The sequence below is a fragment of the Hipposideros armiger genome, unplaced genomic scaffold, assembly GCF_001890085.2.
Source record: "Hipposideros armiger isolate ML-2016 unplaced genomic scaffold, ASM189008v1 scaffold_285, whole genome shotgun sequence".
Taxonomy (NCBI): Eukaryota; Metazoa; Chordata; class Mammalia; order Chiroptera; family Hipposideridae; genus Hipposideros; species Hipposideros armiger.
In genome coordinates, this window is record NW_017731635.1 from 1,629,216 (window position 1) to 1,647,152 (window position 17,937).

Genomic DNA, 17,937 nt, shown 5'->3' on the forward strand with positions numbered 1-17,937 from the left:
CTGACTAGAAATTGTGATGTTCCAGAAGAACCTGAAGATGAGGATTTGATGCATCCCACTTACGAGAAAACCTACAAAAAGAAGTGAGTGTTGTATTAATAATGTGTGGTGGAAAAACAATTAATGCCCAAACCGTCAACAGTAGTGTGTCTGCAGTATTAGTTGATGCTTCTCCAAGATAAAGCTAGTACAATGGACCCTTGAATAATGTGGGGGTAGAGCACCCACCCCCTCCCACAACTGTCAAAAATCCGAATGTAACTTAAAGCTGGCTCTGTGCGTATGTGATTGGTTGAATCTGCGCATGTGAAACCTGGGGATAAGGAGGTCTGCCTGGATGTTAACTGAAAAAATTTGTGTATAAGTGGACTTATGCAGTTAAAAACCATGTTGTTCAAAGGTCGACAGTACAGCCAAAAAAGGTTATGACCCAGAAAAGATTTTGGTGTGGAGTGCATAGTATCAACTGCTTTTTACAAAATTTATGCTGTGGATACTGCTGTTTTTTCACTTGCTGTTTGTTGCTGTCCTATATACAAGATAGGTACAGACAGGATAGTTTGTCTTTTGGGGCCACGCACAGATGCATCGGAAGTGAATACTGACCTTTATTTATTTATTAGCTGAGCCATCCTGCCTCCTGTTGACAGCTCAGCAGCTGCTCAGCTCGGGCCGGGAATCGAACCAGCGACCCTGTTGCTGAGAGCTCGCACTCTTGAGTGAGCTCTTAACCCACTGAGCCACTCAGCCAGCCCAGTACTTCCCTTTATGAGCTTACAGTGTAACAGGGAAGGTGAGACGTGTATGTTACTGATTAGAAGTTGACAAGCACTGTGAAAGGCCCAATCCAGTCCTGTTAGGAAGCCTGTAAGGAGAGAGTCCTTCTGGCTGGAGATGGAGAGGGCAGAATGGATCAGGAAAATGCAGGAAGGATGGTTTTGTAATGGACCTTGAAGGATGGGTAGGATGAGAATGTTTGGGGAACAATGATTTGTTCAACTTGACTAGAGTAAATACATGAATGGGCCCAGTGGAAAATGGAGGTGGGCCAGAGAAGTTGGGTGGGTGATGGAGGCTAGTTAGCTATGGTGAACTTGAGGCTAATTGTACTGCACTCAGAAGGCTGAGTTCACGAAGAACTTCCAGGTAACTGATTTCTGTTGCACTGCTTTTGAAGATAAATCCAGTAGGACTGGAAGTAAAGAAACCTCCAGTTAGGGGCTGGCCGAGTGGCTTAGTTGGTTAAGAGCTCGCTCAAGAGTGTGAGCGCTGAGCAACAGCAGTTCGATGCTAGGCCCGAGCTGAGCTGCCGGTGAGCTGCCAACAGGTGGTAGGATGGCTCAGCTAAAAAAAACAAACAAACCCCAGTTAGAAGCCTGTGTGGTGTTCTGGTCAAAGGTCTGAAAACAATGGGGGTGGAGGAAAGTGGGAGGCAGACATTAGGGTGTCACTGAGGTAGGAGGTAGAAAATATTCCCCAGCCTAAGGGCTGACTACTGATTATAGTTTAATGTATATGTCTGAATGACTAAAATGGCAAGTATGTCATTGGAAAACTGAACAGAAAAATAAGGAAGTAAATTTAAATGTTTTTCTTTTCTTTTTTTTTCTTTTTTTTTTTTAAGAGACAGGGAAAAAATCAGGATCAGACATCTGGAAAGGATCCCACAGGTAATTAACCTTCCATTTTATAGCTGTGTCTTATACTGGGTAGTCATTAATTTAACAAGTGTGTTTTTCCAGGACCCATTAGCTCCAAGTCAAGTAGTTGTTTCAATGTAGTTGTGGAGGGCGCAGCTCAGTGGCCTGTGTGGGGATCGAACCGGCAACCTTGGTGTTACCAACACTGCGCTCTAACCGCCTGAGCTAATCGGCCACCCTCAGCCAGTGATTTTAAAGCTTAAGAGTCACTTAACAAATTGAAGGGATTTTGTTCATTCAGTTCACATATTCCTCTTTTCTTGTGCCCTTCTTTGTCCTCCTTCCCGACCTGGACTTCTTAACCCAACAACTTCATTCAAACTGTACAATTTTTTTATTTAGTTGGGCATCCTCTGAGAAAAGGCAGGCATTCTTTTAAGAATCTTATTGTTAGCTAGACAGTCAGGGAAAAATTGACAGGAATACCCAGGGAGCCGTGTTCTGGTTCCAGCCTGGGCCAGAGTCGTCGTGTTCTTTCTGTGCTGACCACTCTGCCTGGCCCTCCCACGCCTTTCTTAGTGCCGAATGGTGTTAAGGGGCCTTTTGTGAGCTTATGGTGGGTAGTCTTCCTTGCTGTGGAAGCAGTTTCGGTCTGCTGCAGATGTTTGCTTGCTTTCATTTACACTGAAATGTTGTCTTGTGTAAAGGCTGAGGGTTTGGGGGTGAGAACAGGCCTGGAGGAGAAAGAGTAGTGGGCTTAACTTTGGTTTTTAAAGGCAGTATCTTTATGACTCTATCTTCAACTTCTTTCTCTTAGAAAAGTAAGTTTTTATTATATCTCAGTAAGTCCTATATATACATACATACACACAGTACAGTGCTAGCAAATTTTTCTGTAAAAGGCCAAATAGTAAATTATTTTTGTCATTGTGGGCCATGTACAGTCTCTGTTGCATAGTGTTTGCTTGTTTTGTTGTCTTGTTCACACCTTTAAAAATGTAAAACCATTCTTAGCTCACCTGCAGGACGGATTTGGCCTATTGGCCTGTTTGTGGCTCCCTGGTGTAGCTCAAGGAAGTTACAGGGTTAGGAGTTAAGAATAGTTCACAGCATCTTCTGGGATAAGGCAAAAGGGGAAAATAATACTTTGTGTTTGGAGCATGGCATATTGAAAAAGTTCCTTTCAGATCAATTTGTTTTTCCTCCACCAGATTTCTACTGCCGACCTGTTTGGCACCACCCCCGTGCCAAGTCAGAGCTTTTCTCCTGTGAAGGAAAGTGTTCCAAGAGGCCATCTTTCAGAGTCAGTAAATGCTTATGCAACAAGACTCATGAATAATCACCGAGGGTCACCGCAGTCTGAGCCTGAGAGCAACAGGTCAGTGGCTAACATGTGTTTCTCCATTTGGGGGATGAATATTTAACAGAGCCTTTACTTGGCACTTCTATGAAAATAATGCACTTGTGAGAAATTTTAGCATATATGCATGTAAAAAGTCTTAAGGACAAGTTACTTTGCTTTTATTGTCTAAACTTACCCCACCCCACTATACAACCTATTTAAATAAAAAATATTATATTTATTGTGGAATTTGATAAAATTGTCACCTCTGAGATTCTGTATATTATAAAAATTCCTGCTTTTAAGATTATAAGTATCTAAGAAAAACATGAATTATTAACAAAAGAACATTATAATGTCAAGTGTGACCCGTAAGTTCTTAACATAGCTTGTGGCATGCTGTATATTTTAGATGAATAGATGGAGAAGGAAGAGAGAAAGAAAAGTGGGAGTGATGTGGGAATTGAACAGTGAGCTCTCTTGACTGGAATGGTCAGGGAAGGCTTTATAATGAGGTGATACTTAGGTTGGTTCCTGAAGTTCTGAAAGCAGTCCTCTGCACAAGTGGCCCATTGCAAGGAGCAGAGTGAACACAGGTGAAGAAGAGCGAGCAGAAGCCAGTGAGCTAGTGCATCACGCTGACTACCCCTGACGTTTGTTGTTAAAAGAGCAACATTGGCAGCAGGGTTCTCTGAGATAGGCCAGATTTTCCTGAGAGGTTTTGTAGCTTTCATCAAATTCTCAAAGGGATTTTTGACCGCAGGAAAGATTAGAAATAACTACATTTAGGCATATATACACCAAGGAGGACATGTTCTAAAATGGTTTTCCATTTATAGCCCACATTTTGAGGACTTGTTTTGGGGTTTGATTGCTGCTAAACTAAGAACTTGTGTCAATTTTTTTTTTCACCAGTCTCCTTAATATTTTTGGTTTTTCTTTGTAAAGATGGTTCCAGACAAAGTAAGAAAAAGTAAAATCTGTGAAGTTTACAGATAAAAGATAATGGAATTTATTTTTTAAAATGTCTGCTTTCAGAATGGAAGAAGAGAATAGAGAGAAAACTTTCATTAATTTTTTTTTTTAAGATTTTGTTGGGGAATTGGGGGAGGGGAACAGACAAATTGCTGTCCTTTTGTTCTTCAGTCTAGTTGTGGAGGACGTCGCTTCACTGGCCCATGTTGGTATTATCATTGCACTCTTCCCAGGGGAGGCAGATTGGTTGCCGGCCATTGGACAGCCGCTCACGGTGGCTCTTGGCAGCTCACGCCAGCTGCCAGCTGCTCACACTGGCTGCCAGCCACTCACGGTAGCTTACGGCAGCCCACTGCAGTCTACGCCGTCGACTCAATGGCAGCCCAGCTCAAGGTCGAGCTATTGTTCACCATCTTAGCTGTAGAGGGCGCAGCGTCACTGGCCCACGTGGGATCGGAATAGGCGGCCCTGCTGCTCAGAGCTTGCGCTCCCAAGCCAACTCTTAACCAGTGAGCCACTCGGCCAGCCCAACTTTCATTAATTTTTAAAGCCTGTATTTATTCTCAAATTCATAGAGCCAGTCTGTGGAAAGACCTAAAATAAGTCTTAAGAAAGACAAATAGTAATTAGCTTGGTAAGAACAATATTAGGGCAATTCCCAATGAACTGATTAATTCCAGAGATCCCAGGACAAGTGTTAGAACTTAGAACAACTGTCAGGTACTCCTGAAGTGGGGAAACAGGGCTGAGGAACAGGCTTGTTTGAAAGTTTAAGAGTAGTTCCCTAGAGCTCTTAACTTGCAAAGTCTGGCAATGGCTGCTTCTCTTCTGTGTCAGAAGGTAGAAAGCTTTCTTATTGGAGAAGTTTTTACTGTTGAAGATGTGGGTGAGCCACTGTTTTGAAAACAGAGGAGCAAGTGGAAGTTTGAATACTGAATGATGCGAAGTTCCCCTCCCTTTCTTCCCTCACTGGGCTCCCAAGAGAAAAGTCCTGGATGATGACGACAGTTTGAGCCCCTTGAGTCACAAGCTCAGCTCTCATTGCTTCTAGTCAGTGTCACTCTGAAATAATACCTAGATAGCCAAGGATAACCAGATGCACAAACTGAAACGGGAGGTGAAGAAACCTTGTGAGATTTATTGGGAGGCGTGTAGATGTTGAACAAATAAATCTCAGAGCAAAAAGATAAACAGTTGGAAGGTAGGAAAAAGAAAAGGCAAAGTACAGGAGAGTCAGCATTCAGAAAGCACAGGGATGAAATAATGGAAGAAAGACTTAAGTTCTGCTACATAGACAGCATAATGACTGGGAAGAGATCCGTTCTAAGTAGCATCATGAGATTCTAGAATACCAGGGAAAAGATTTGTTTTTTTCAGAGAGGAAGAACACAGATTACTTACAAAAGATGAGGAATCTGAATGGTAAACACTGACTGGTAGATAGCTATGGGATGATGCTTTTAAAGATTTGAGAAAGTAATTTCCAACCTGGAAGTCTATTTAAAAACCAAGCCAGCAATCAACTTGAGAGGTGACTAAAAATTTTCATCATGCGAAATATTACATTTTTTATATCCTATGTACCCTTTTTCAAGATTTTATTGGAGACTGTGCCTCCTTGATAGGAGAGAGGAAGCCCAAGAAAGAGGGAAATCTTTCCTAAGATCAAAGAAATATGAGATCTAACACATGAGGCCCAAATAGCAAACCGGAACAAATATCCCTCTCTGTGGGGCAGAAAGTAACCAATGGTGATAAGTTCACAGAAAATTAAGCACATAAATAAAATGAGGCAATTTTTAATGCAGGGAAGTAATTATTTGACGTTAAAGGATAGGGCATGCTAGTTTACTTTGGCGCACATCTGATCGCTGAATGTCCCTATTATCATGGGCGAGGGGAATGGCAGCACCTCTCACAAGAGCAGTTGTGGGGTGTGGGTGGGGTTCTGTTTTGGACATGTATGCACTGAAATGCCCAAGGACACCAGATGAAGAGGTGTTCGGCGGTATATAGATCCAGTACTTAAAGAGATCTCAACAGTCTTGTTTCCTCATCTGTAAAAGGAGAAAGTAATCTCTACTTCATTAAATCATTGGGCAGTACTGTGTAATATATTAGGTTTTTAAAAAATAAGCATGGGTATTGCTTAGAATTTTAAGGTCATCTATTTTGTTCCTATCTATATTTTGTAATCTTATATATGTAAAATATTTTCCAGCATGAAACGGAGACTTTCTACTCGTTCCTCGATTTTGGATACAAAGATTCGCAGATTGAGTAATCCAGCATTTGAAAATTCAGCTTATAAAAATGATGATGATGAAGATATCATCATCGTAGAAGAAAACAGCACTCCCAAGCCCGCAGTAGAGGCTGACGTTGAAGTGAAATCGGAACAGTCTCTCATGGAGCGAAGTGGTGTTCCAGTCGAGCCTATGGGTGACCCCGAACCTTGTGGCCAGACCAGTTCAGCAGGCACCTCATCATCCAGCTGTGACCCGGGAATGGCTGTGGCCACCCAGACTGAAGTACCAGGTATAGTTGTCAAAAAGGAAGAAACGATTGAAGATAACATAGATGCAAGAAATGACACAGCCGTCCTGCCATCCTGCGTGGAAGCTGAAGGAAAGCCGCACGAAACCCAGGAAACCTTAGATAAATCTGTGGCTGAGGCCGGTTCCCAGTTAGATAGACTGCGAAATGAGCTGCTTCTAGTCACCCAAGAAAAAGAAAATTACAGAAGACAATGTCATATGTTTACTGACCAAATTAGAGTGTTACAGCATAGGATACTGGAGATGAACAACAAATATGTGAAGAAGGAAACTTGCCATCAGTCGACTGAAACTGATGCTGCCTTTTTACTTGAAAGTATTAATGGCAAATCTGAAAGTCCAGACCACATGGCATCTCAGTATCAGCAAGCTCTGGAAGAAATAGAAAGGCTGAAAAAGCAGTGTAGCGCTTTGCAACATGTAAAGGCTGAATGTAGTCAGTGTTCCAGCAGTGAGAGTAAAAGTGAAGTGGATGAAATGGTTGTGCAGCTCGATGACGTATTTAGACAGCTGGACAAGTGCAGTATTGAGCGGGACCAGTATAAAAGTGAGGTGAGTTCTACCATTGAAGGAAACGATGGTTGCGGGAACCCAGGGGCCTGCTGTCAGATTGGAATAAGTCACGTAGTATTGTAGTTCCAGTAATGGACTGTCCGTTACTCCACCGGTTCTCAGTTGGGGAGTGGTCCGCCTGGGAGCAGATGGCAATGTGGAGGGGTAGTTTTGGTTCTAAGCAGGTTTTGAGGAGATGGGCATCGCTGGAATTGAATGGGTGGTGACCAGGTGTGGTAAATGTCCTGTAGTGCACAGGGCATTGCTGTACAAGGAAGCATTGTCCTCAGAATCCCATGTCATCCCCATCGAGACATGCAGTTGCTAAATGCGGTGGGAACTTTACATCCATTATTAATGAGGCTCGTAAGAACCATACAGGGCGGATGATGATGCCCTCCTTTTACAGGTGCACCTGTATTATACTTAGGATTAGCTTCGTTTGCAGGTGACATAAACCCAAAACAACAGTGGTGGCTCTGCATCATCAGAGATGCAGGCTCCTTCTCCATTGTTGCTTTGCTTCGCAACCTACAGTTGTGGTCTGAGATGGCTATTCGGATCCAGCTGTCATATATCTGCTGCGGCAGCAAGAAAGAGATAGGGTGCGGTTCCTGAAAGTTGCTTATATTCCTTCTGTCAGAACTTAGTCACTTGGCTAATGGGTGCCTTGGAAACATAGTCTTTAGTCAGGGGCTCTTTTACTGAGGAAGAGGAGCTCTAGATATCAGGAGACAAGTAGTAGCCTCTGCACATGCCCCCAATTCAAATTTGTGTCGCTCCTTTAAAAAAACACAATCTGTTATCTATCATATTTACATGGTGTTTGAAAGGATGGTTTCTCTGCTAAAAAGAGTTTAGAAATGACAGTACTGCTGCTGCTTCCTGGAAATCTGCTGACATTACTCTTTCAGACATTCATCAGGAGCTAGATGACAAAATATATAAAAATCAATGTAAGCCTTGTGTTAGAATTTAGAACTGGTGAGTGTGCAAGAAATGAAAGCCACTGTGATGTCAACAGAATTTAGGCATTTTTATCTTGTGTTTTCAGTTTTTTAGGTGCCATTTGTTTTCAGTTAAGCGGTAATTGCCATTTTATATTCTTTCAAGGTAAAAAGATTAAGAGCTGAAACTGAACAAATGAAGTTTTGTTTATAGAAAGCTATTGGGGATTTTTTGTCTAATTTTTTTTTATGGTAATTTTCATCAAGCAGGATTTCTTAGCTTTAATTTGCACTTTGATATTTGTATTTTAAAATTTTACAGTTAAAAAATATTTTTTTTGTCAGGTTGAATTATTGGAAATGGAGAAATCACAAATTCGTTCACAGTGTGAAGAACTGAAAACTGAAATTGAACAATTAAAATCCACAAGTCAACAGATAGGAACAGATGTTTCAACTTCAAGTAACGTTGAGGAGTCTGTAAATTATGCTGATGGGGAAAGGTAATTTTAAATGAGGCATTTTACTGCGGCTGCAATTCAGTTAAGAAGATACTTACTAGCACACATCAAACAGCTGTTGTTCTATCCAAAGAGGTTATTGACTGCTGTGATCCCGCTTTTGGGGGAAAAGTGAAAATTGAGCTAGATTTTGAAGAATGGGGTGAATTTGGCCATGACTATAATAAGACAAGGGACTGTCATGAAACTTACTTTTTCACCCTGATTCCTTAACTTCTGTGCTTAGCATCATTTCTTTATGATTTGCTGTCATTTTACTACGTGCCCTCCCCAATCTTAACTTTTAGGAAATCAGAGTTACTAAAAATTGCCATAGTACAGGTGATGAGTGGGAAGTAGTTCGGTGAAAAGAAGAAAACAGCAAATGAATGATTACCCTATCTCAGTAAGTTATCAAATGGGCTTGGGGTTCTGTTTTGATTTTGAGAGAGTGGGAGACAGAAATTCAGGTGGGAGGAATGACAGCGTTCGTGCTATGTTGATGGCTTACCATTCAAACCTAGTTATTAAGGGCTAAAAGTGTGCACTTCTTCTGCTAATATGATAGGACTTAAGATCTAAAAGGCACTGTTGAGAAATAACCTACCATCCTCACTTGAAAGCAGTTGTGTTATTACTTTGTTTTTTAGCTTAACTTTTTAAAGGATTTCATTAAATCTGTTCATGGAAATAGAATAGAGCAGTACATACAAGCATGGAGGACAAGGGGTCATAAAAAACTCCCAACTCGGGTTTCTAAGAAAGGGAACCACTAGCATCCATGGTGCTTGTAGAAATGCAAATACTTGGGCCCCAGTGCAGTTTATTAAATTGGAAACTTTGAAACAATCTCCCAGATGATTCTCTTGCACACTGAACTTTGATCTTCTAGACCTATACTTTCCAAAACAGTATGGCCGCATGTTGGCTACTGACACTGGAAATCTAACTTGTCTGAATTGAGGTGTGCTTTAAGTGTAAAATACATGCTAAGAGTTTGAAAGCCCTAGTATGGAAAAAAATAATGTAAAATACCTCATTAAAATATATTTTGATTATATGATGAAATGATAATATTTTAGCTACATGCAGTTAACTAATATATATATATATATATAACTAAAATTGTTTCATTTTATTTTTTAATTGAACTATTTGAACATTGTAAATTGTGTATGGAGCTCACAACATTTATCTTGGACAGTGCTGTTTTATACACTAAAAATAGGAATCTGTGACATGTCTGGCAGAACGGAGGAATTAGCCAGGGACAAAGACTTAAAAGAAAGGATGGGTAAGATGGAAGGTCATAGGGTCACACTAGTCTTTTGTCTACTTTCATTTAGATAAAAGGTTTTGCTTATGACAAAGGGGATATTTTTTTTTAAAGATTTTTATTGGGGAATTGGGGGGGAAGGGAACAGTGCTGGGGAATTGGGGTAAGGGGAACAGACAAGTTGCTGTCATTTTGTTCTACAGTCTAGTTGTGGAGGACATTGCTTCATTGGCCCAAGTTGGCACCATCACTGCGCTCTTCCCGGGCGAGGCAGATCAGTCCCCGGCGGCTGCAGGCCGCTCACGCTGGCTGCTGGCTACACATGGTAGCCCATGGCAACCCACTGCCACAGGGGCTGCAGCCTACTCCGTCGCTGGTGACTCTCAGCTCAGCTCCAGGTTGAGCTGTTGTTCAGCATCTTAGCTGTAGAGGGCAGTGTCACTGGTCCTCATATGTGGGATCCGAACCGGGGCCCTCTGGCGTCTCAAGCCAGTTCTTAACCGTCGTGCCACTTGGCTGGCCCACAAAGGGGATATTCTTGGTAGGACATAGCATGGTTAATAATTTCTGCAAAACAAAGCAGAAAAATATTTGGACCATGCGCCTCTGATGGAAGATGATTGCAAAAGCTTGGACAAAAAACGGCTGGCGCGAGAATGATGTAAAATTTTATCAAAGGTCCAGTGGAATCTTAACACACAAGCCAACAAAACATGTTTATAATCCCATTTCTGTTCATTGTCAACCCGAGGATGAGCCAGCATCTTGCCCCTTCAGAGATTTCCACTCTAGAAAGATGAGTACCTTATAAACGGGACTTCTGATATTTGAGATGGTACAGACCAAAAGTAGCTATAACCTTTCTTGATTCGTGTGTTTCACTTAATCTTTGAAGCAAAGGCTGCTGTACAGTTGTAGATACTCAAAGTCGAGAATGTTGATATTCACATATGTGTATTATGAAAATGGAAGGAATGACAGTGATCATCTAATCCAAGATTTTCCAGTGTTTTCAGCAAAGCACTGCTCCCTATAAATGCATAGAAAAACGGATAGTCAGTGAACTTTAGCATATGAAAGGTTCAGAGAAGTGCTGCATTTTTTTCTTGTTTGACATTATTTAACCCAATGTTTTACAAGCTTATTTGACCACAGAACCATTCCTTTTTCCTCCTAACAGTGGGTATCTCATAGAACATTTTAGGGAATAATTCAGTTTATTTTTCTCAAAAGGAAGCTGAAATTCAGAGGCGCATTCTTATTTCTTAGACCAGTATTCGTTCATTCATATATATAGCTCAGTACAGTTTTCCAGATGGTAATCATATTTTAAATTGTAAATAGCACCTTATAATTTGTATATTTTACCAGTCCATGTTTTCTCCAGTCTCAAATCAAAATTTAGTTGGAGCCAAACAGAGCCATTTGTTTTATGAAACACTATTCTTAATTACGAACTATTAAATTATATGGATTAATGTTTCATTTCAGTATTAAGCCCTATATGAATATTAAACTGCATTACAGTGTTCATCTAATAGATGTAATATTTGTATTTGCAGCCTCAAACTACGATCTCTTCGAGTTAACGTAGGACAACTGCTGGCCATGATAGTACCTGACCTCGACCTTCAGCAAGTGAATTATGATGTTGATGTAGTTGATGAGATTTTAGGACAAGTTGTTGAACAAATGAGTGAAATCAGTAGTTCTTAAAGTATATTTTATGTGAGATAATAAAAATATTTGCTCAGTCCTTCTGGTTGTACAGCTTTCAAAATGTAAACAGTTTTATAGATACGATAGGTGACTGACTGAAGAAGCGTAACTTACTGTGTTCTATGCATTCAGGTGTGGCCACAGCTATGTGGGTGCGTGTTCTCACACCTTTAAATGCCCGGGCGTCATTGGTATCAGCGAATAACTAGCTAACTCATGTTTCTGTTTTGAAATGTAAATAGTTGTAATTAAGTCTGCACTTATATTTTTATTACCCTAGAGGACTTAAGTGTTTTTCACCAGAGGATTTCAGGTTGCCCCTAACCTTTGTGCAATCTTTTTTGGTTCCCCAAAGTGTATTTTTATCTGAATTGAGGGCTGTGCCATAACACAAATGGAAATGTCACCTTTGATTTTCTAAACAGAAGTTTAAGCAGGGTTTTTAAAAAATGGATTAACACTCCTGTTAAGCTGTAAATGAATTCAGCATTAATGTTTCTTTTCTATGAATTCCTATCTCCTGAAGTATTCATGAAAACAAGGTAAGCAAAAACTACCCATTTTGCTGGGATTTTTCTTGTGCCGAGATTGCCAATCATGGTTAAAGAACGTGATTTTTACAGAACAAAGAAATGACCGTTAGTATAAAAAAAGTATCAGAAAAATTTAATGTCTCACCATGTTTACTTTGAAGCCCATTTTGGCTGCTTAGTCAGCATGGAGTGGGCACAATAATGGTTTACTATTTCTTTTTATGAAATTTCCTGTACAGCCTTTTGTAGGATTACTACAGGTAAATGTGCATTGAGGAAGACAATCTTTCTCAAGCAGTACTGCGTACCTTTTAGTATGTTACAAACCTAAGTGTTTCATGTCCTGGAATTAAGCAGCAAATTGCCCTAGGATTATAGTATTACATGCCATAAAAAGTATACTTTATTGGACTCATGTTTTGTGCAATAAAGAGATGGCTTTCTATTTCTATTAAGTATAACTGTATATATAATTAAGAGTCATATTTTCCACAACAAAAAAAAAATGTGTATTATTTTTTTTAGAGTTTTATCATTGCTATTTATTTTTACTTTTGTTTCTGAACATTCAGTACGTGGTCTTTTTCATATGTATAATGCTTAATTACATGTCTGTCATATATAGTATTTTTACTGTACATTAAGTTCTAGAAAAAGCAAATAAATGAAGATGATTTATTTGCTTGATAAAGTAATTGAAAGTGTATTTTTGGTATGAAGCTGGCTTTCTGTCACAATTGTATCTGCCTAAAATTTAAAATATCTTGTAATAAAATAAAAATATATATGATGACTAACTCTTTAGATACTACTTTTAAAGAACTTTCTATTCAAATTATATTTTGAAAACTAAAATTAAGACTCCGTTAAGACTCTGAAGATGAGTTCATTTTACTAAAGTATAAGTTACATTTAGAGGATTAAGACTGTGTACATTAAACTCTTAAGACTGAGCTCACCTTGAGAGGGAGTGTGTGGTTATATTTTACACTTGAGGAGAAACCTTTTCTGTGAATAAATCGCTTAATCTAAAGAAACCTTGCTTGAATGATAACAGCCATGTAAAGCATCTCTAAGTTTGTGAATATTTTTATAGCAGTTCTTTCTGGAATTTGCTATTTTTCTCTTCCTTTTGGTCAGCTGTATTCTTGCAAAAAGCATCTATAAATATGGCTCTTAGCTGGCTTAATGGGAAGGGTATTCATAGGATTAATAAGAGAAGCTTGTTTGGTAAATTTGGAAGTACTTAAATATTTTTCACCCTTTAAGAAAATATTGCCAAGACAGATTCTTTGCAAATGTGGCGAACAAATTTTAACAGAACAACATGGGCTTTCATGGCATATGTAATATTTGGGTAGAGATACCTATCTTTTTTGTTAAGTTAAATTCGTAAAAGGCTAATATAGGACAGTGTTGCTAAATTAATTATTTTTAAAACAAAAACAACATGAGGAAGTAAACCAGAATAGTCCACAGTCGCTGCAGACAGGACCCACTTTAGTCAGCCAAGCCTACAAAATCAGTAACAGCTAAGTGTTGACCCCGCAGGAGTGGGGTCATATCGATGTGTCCTTCACTGGGGGGGCGGGGCGGGGGAAAGGGGCTTAAATTCCCCAGTGTACAGGCACTGCTGCTGGTGGTTCTGCCCATGGTCTCAGACGCTTGATTCTTGCTATCACACATTATTTGTCACTGAGGAATAATTAAAGTGACTTACACTGGTGGTTCACACCACTAGCTGCATATTAGAATCACCTGGGGCGTTTTGAGGAATCCCAGAGTGAGGATGCACCCCATACTAAATAAGTCAGTCTTTGGGATTGGACCAGAAAGGAGTACTTTTTTAAGGCCTCCCAGTACACCCTCAGAGCTGAGAACCTTTGATCTGTACCTTGCAGTGATCAGTATTTATAGATGCTGAACTCAAGTGGTTCCTGAAACACACTCAGGATCAGCATGGCCACTTTCTCCCCAGGGCGAGCGAGGAAGTGGGGCAGCATCGGTGCCCAGGATATGTCAGTGCAAAGACTTCCCACTGCCCCCCTGAGGGTACCCGCTATTGTTCTCTCTATGTCCTTCCAGAAAATACTAGCTGCATACATATATACATTCATGTATATGCACTCGTTCTGTGTTAAAGTTTATATCTTTATATTTGATTCTATATTTGTATGATGTTTACACAAAGGTGTTACCCCACATAATTGGTAACTTTTCCATATTGAACGGCTTTAGTCACATTCTAGGACATGACTATGCTCCTAATGCTCATTTATTTCTCAGTCTTTTAATATTACAAGAAGGCTACTATGAAAACTAATACATATACACCACGCACACGTTTTTACGTATATTGAATGTAAATCCCTGGCAGTGAATATTGATAGGTCAAAGAATATATGCTGTGTACATTTTAATAAAGTTGCCACCCAAAAGTGGTTGTAGGAATTTATACTTGTGAAAAATAAATCTATGAGCATATCTTTTCCTTTCTCTCTCCATCAAACTTACTTTTGCTAATCTGATATGTGAAAAAATGGCAGCTTGCGTTTCTTTGTCTCAGGTTGAACATGTTCTCATATGTTTCATTGGACATTTGAATTTTTTTCTGTGTACTGCATCATATTTTTCGCCATTCTTTAGTGTTCTTTGTCTTATTGCTTTAAAGAAGCAAGAAGTCTGCGTTGCTGGGGCCTAAATGCCACCCAGACAACACCTAGCTTGCAGAAAATCCACAGCAATTGTCTTTGCAGTGCCTCGTAAGCCGACTCATTGGATTCAATTCATGTCTTTCCATGTGTTCGTCTTTAAGACATTGGCCATGGTTCATAAAAGGGATGCCATTAACACCTGCTTTGCATAGAAGAAAATAAATATGTATTAGCTTTTTAGAGTTAAATTTTGTGATCACAAAGTTTATTTCTATAAACTGGCCTGTAGGGAGAAAGTCAAGACCAAAGAAGACAGTCTTGGTAAATTCAAGCCATTCAGACACATTTCAAACGTGCAAAACAAGTTTAACCTCAAGGTTCAGTGTTAATTTCTTGCAAAACAGATCTCAATGTCATGGTAACAGTATACAGACTCAGTTTAAATCTGACTCAGCCGTATGTTTGTAACAAAATGTAATGGTGCTTCATAGTCACAGAATATATGAATCAACCAAACATCTTGCTAATCTCCCACGCATTTCCTGTTAAATGCTTTTGGAAGTTGTGGCCTGCATTGTGAAACTTCATGCTGTGGTCTGAACCAAGGCTGAAAGTAATTAGGACCTAAATTATTTTTCTATTAGGCAATTGTCCCGTGTTTTTATGACTCCTTTTTTACTCCCTTAGGTGGAGTATCTCAAAATGTGTTCATGGAGGCATGGAGATAACGGTAGAGCGTCATTCCTACTTTGCTGTATGACCTTAGGTGGGTCAATTCTGGGAGAGAGGTGTTCATAGGCTGCAGAATGGAAACTTGCTGTGAGATCCAGAGTTCAGGAGTGGGAGTTGTCTAATCAGCTGCCAGCAAGAAAAGTGACACTTTTGACATAACCATTGTTACCTCTTTTCCTGAGTAGAGAAAGACAAGTCTAGGACAATATATCACAATACATATATACAATTATGTGAACTATAATAGTATTATTCACTGTAATCACTCTTAAACAAGGGTTTCTCATTTCCCACCAATTTACTGTTTTTAAGTTCACTTTTTTCAGTATCAGCTATTTTAAACTATTGGAATTTTCGAACATACAAAACTAGAGAAACTATCGTAATGAACTGTGCACCCATCACCCTGACACAACAATGTTCAACTCATGGTCACCCTTGTTTTATCAATACCCCCATCTACTTATTTCCTCCCGTGTGTGTGTGTGTGTGTGTGTGTGTGTGTGTGTGTGTGTGTGTGTGTGTGACAAATAAAACCTTTTTTGGGGACGGCCGAGTGGCGCCTTGGTTAAGAGTTGGCTTGGGACACCAGCTCTGAGCAGCAGGGCCCCGGTTCGGATCCCACATGAGGGTCAGTGACACTGCGCCCTCTACAGCTAAGATGGTGAACAACAGCTCGACCTGGAGCTGGGCTGCCATGAGGCGAGAGCTACGGCGTGGGCTGCAGCCCGGCTGCAATGGGCACCAATAGCGTTATGGGGACTCCACCCCATGACCTCATGCAAAGCTAATTACCTCCCTAAGCCTCCACTATCACACTTAGGATTGAACATAGGAATTTCGGAGGAACATTAAACATTATGGCCATAGCAATTTATTTCATTTTACACTCATCAGCAGTGTGCCAGAGGTCTTGTGCATTCTGTACTGATTTCTAGCTATATCCTATTTTTCCTGTCTTTGTTGTGATAAAGTTTGCTCAACATCTTTTCCCAACCCAGTATTGAACTTCCTGCTGTTAAATTTTTTGTGCACTTCTATTTCCCATTCTTCAATACTATTTTGTGAGTACTAACTCTGACTTACAGATTTTTATTCCAGAGTTGTCACACTTAGAAAAGGAAATTGTAGTGATGTTGGTTCAGAGAAGTCTTTGTTCATTGGTTTTTAAAGCCAAGTTAAGATTTTTCCCTTTATATTCATTTTCACTATAAAGTTCTTGGGAGAGCAGATAACACTGGTCCATTTAGAGTGATGCGATTCTGCTAAAATCAGTGCTTTGGCCCAAACTGAAGTTGAGTGGTTGTTGAGGCATCTAGCTGGAATCACTTGCCGTAGAACTTCTTTTGTACAGTCTGGGGCAAAGCTCTGAGGTCTCAACCAAATTCTTTTTTTCTTTCTTTTTTTTTTTTCTTCGCGAAAACTTGGCACAGCCCAGGGTCCCACTCTGGGCCATAAGCTCCTGCATGTAATGGCTCACCAGGCAGATCTCATCAGCTCTCAAAAATTTTCACCAAGAAAGCAAACTCCGTCATGTATATTTAGTACCTAAGCATGTTTCTTATCTGTTTAATCCACAGTCTAGAATCCTGGCACCTCAGGAGGTGGTCAGAGGATTCCGAATCGTTTGTGAGTTGACAGCATTGCTCAGAAATTGGGAGAAACCTGATGGTTATAAGAGACATTGAGTCCCAGGCTTTCGAAATCAGACTGATGACCAGACTCCTGGGAGCTTGTGAAGAGGCAGGCCCCTGGTCCCCCTGATGGGTATTCTGAATCAGTGGGCTCGGGTAGGGTCAGGAATCTACTTTTAAAACAGCTAGATTATCTACAGTACATATTAGTCATTCCCAGTCTAAGCTCTAAATCCTAGTCATGACTTAAGAGAGAACATCTTAAGAGCTACATGTGTGAATTTATTATCTCAGCTTCCTGTAGAAACAAGACTTAAGGAACTTCATTCTTGTCAACATGAGATCCATTTTGTAGACTATTTCTATACCTTGCATAAAACTGGCTAAAAGCATCAACCAGCACCTATGTAAGAATCCATGTCAATTCTTTTCCCTAAAAATGCCAGGAAGAGTTGGCTCTTCAGATAACCTGTATAAAGACACTGCTTCTCAAGGTACTTGTTTCCTGGCTTTCAAGGAAGCTCACGGGCAAAGTGTCCCATTTGGAAAATTACCCTATTTCAAAAGGCTTGCTGTGTCAATTTCTCCCCTTAAAATGTTAGATTCAGTTTTTAAAAAGTGTTTATAACCACATCTGCTAATTGAGGTATAATGTAAGCAATCCAGTTATTGAACAATCCCATAGCTTTGAACTCGCCAAAATGTTCTAGAAGCCAATATATAAAAAATAAATCTCACCTTTTGTTTGCAAAAAGAAAGAGGCATGGCTGATTTCAGTTCCATGATAATCCAGAAAGAAAAAAGGGGAAACGTGGGGAGAGGGCGAGTCGTGTGGGGAAGGCTTTCTTCTGCAGGTTGCTGGGGGCGGGCCGGGG

At 40.0% G+C, this 17,937-nt stretch overlaps 1 protein-coding gene across 4 annotated transcripts in view; it reads left to right on the forward strand.

Moving 5' to 3' along the window:
• The window catches only part of MORC3 (MORC family CW-type zinc finger 3), a 48,161-nt gene extending 34,535 nt beyond the window's left edge, over positions 1–13,626 (forward strand). For all 4 annotated transcript variants that reach the window (XM_019658637.1, XM_019658640.1, XM_019658641.1 and 1 more), the window contains 6 exons: positions 9–83; positions 1,625–1,670; positions 2,852–3,018; positions 6,179–7,067; positions 8,360–8,517; positions 11,353–13,626. In XM_019658637.1, coding sequence (XP_019514182.1) covers positions 9–83; positions 1,625–1,670; positions 2,852–3,018; positions 6,179–7,067; positions 8,360–8,517; positions 11,353–11,506 — 1,489 coding nt within the window. In that variant the 3' untranslated portion in view covers positions 11,507–13,626. The remainder of the gene's footprint in view (positions 1–8; positions 84–1,624; positions 1,671–2,851; positions 3,019–6,178; positions 7,068–8,359; positions 8,518–11,352) is intronic.
• Positions 13,627–17,937: the final 4,311 nt, after the last annotated feature.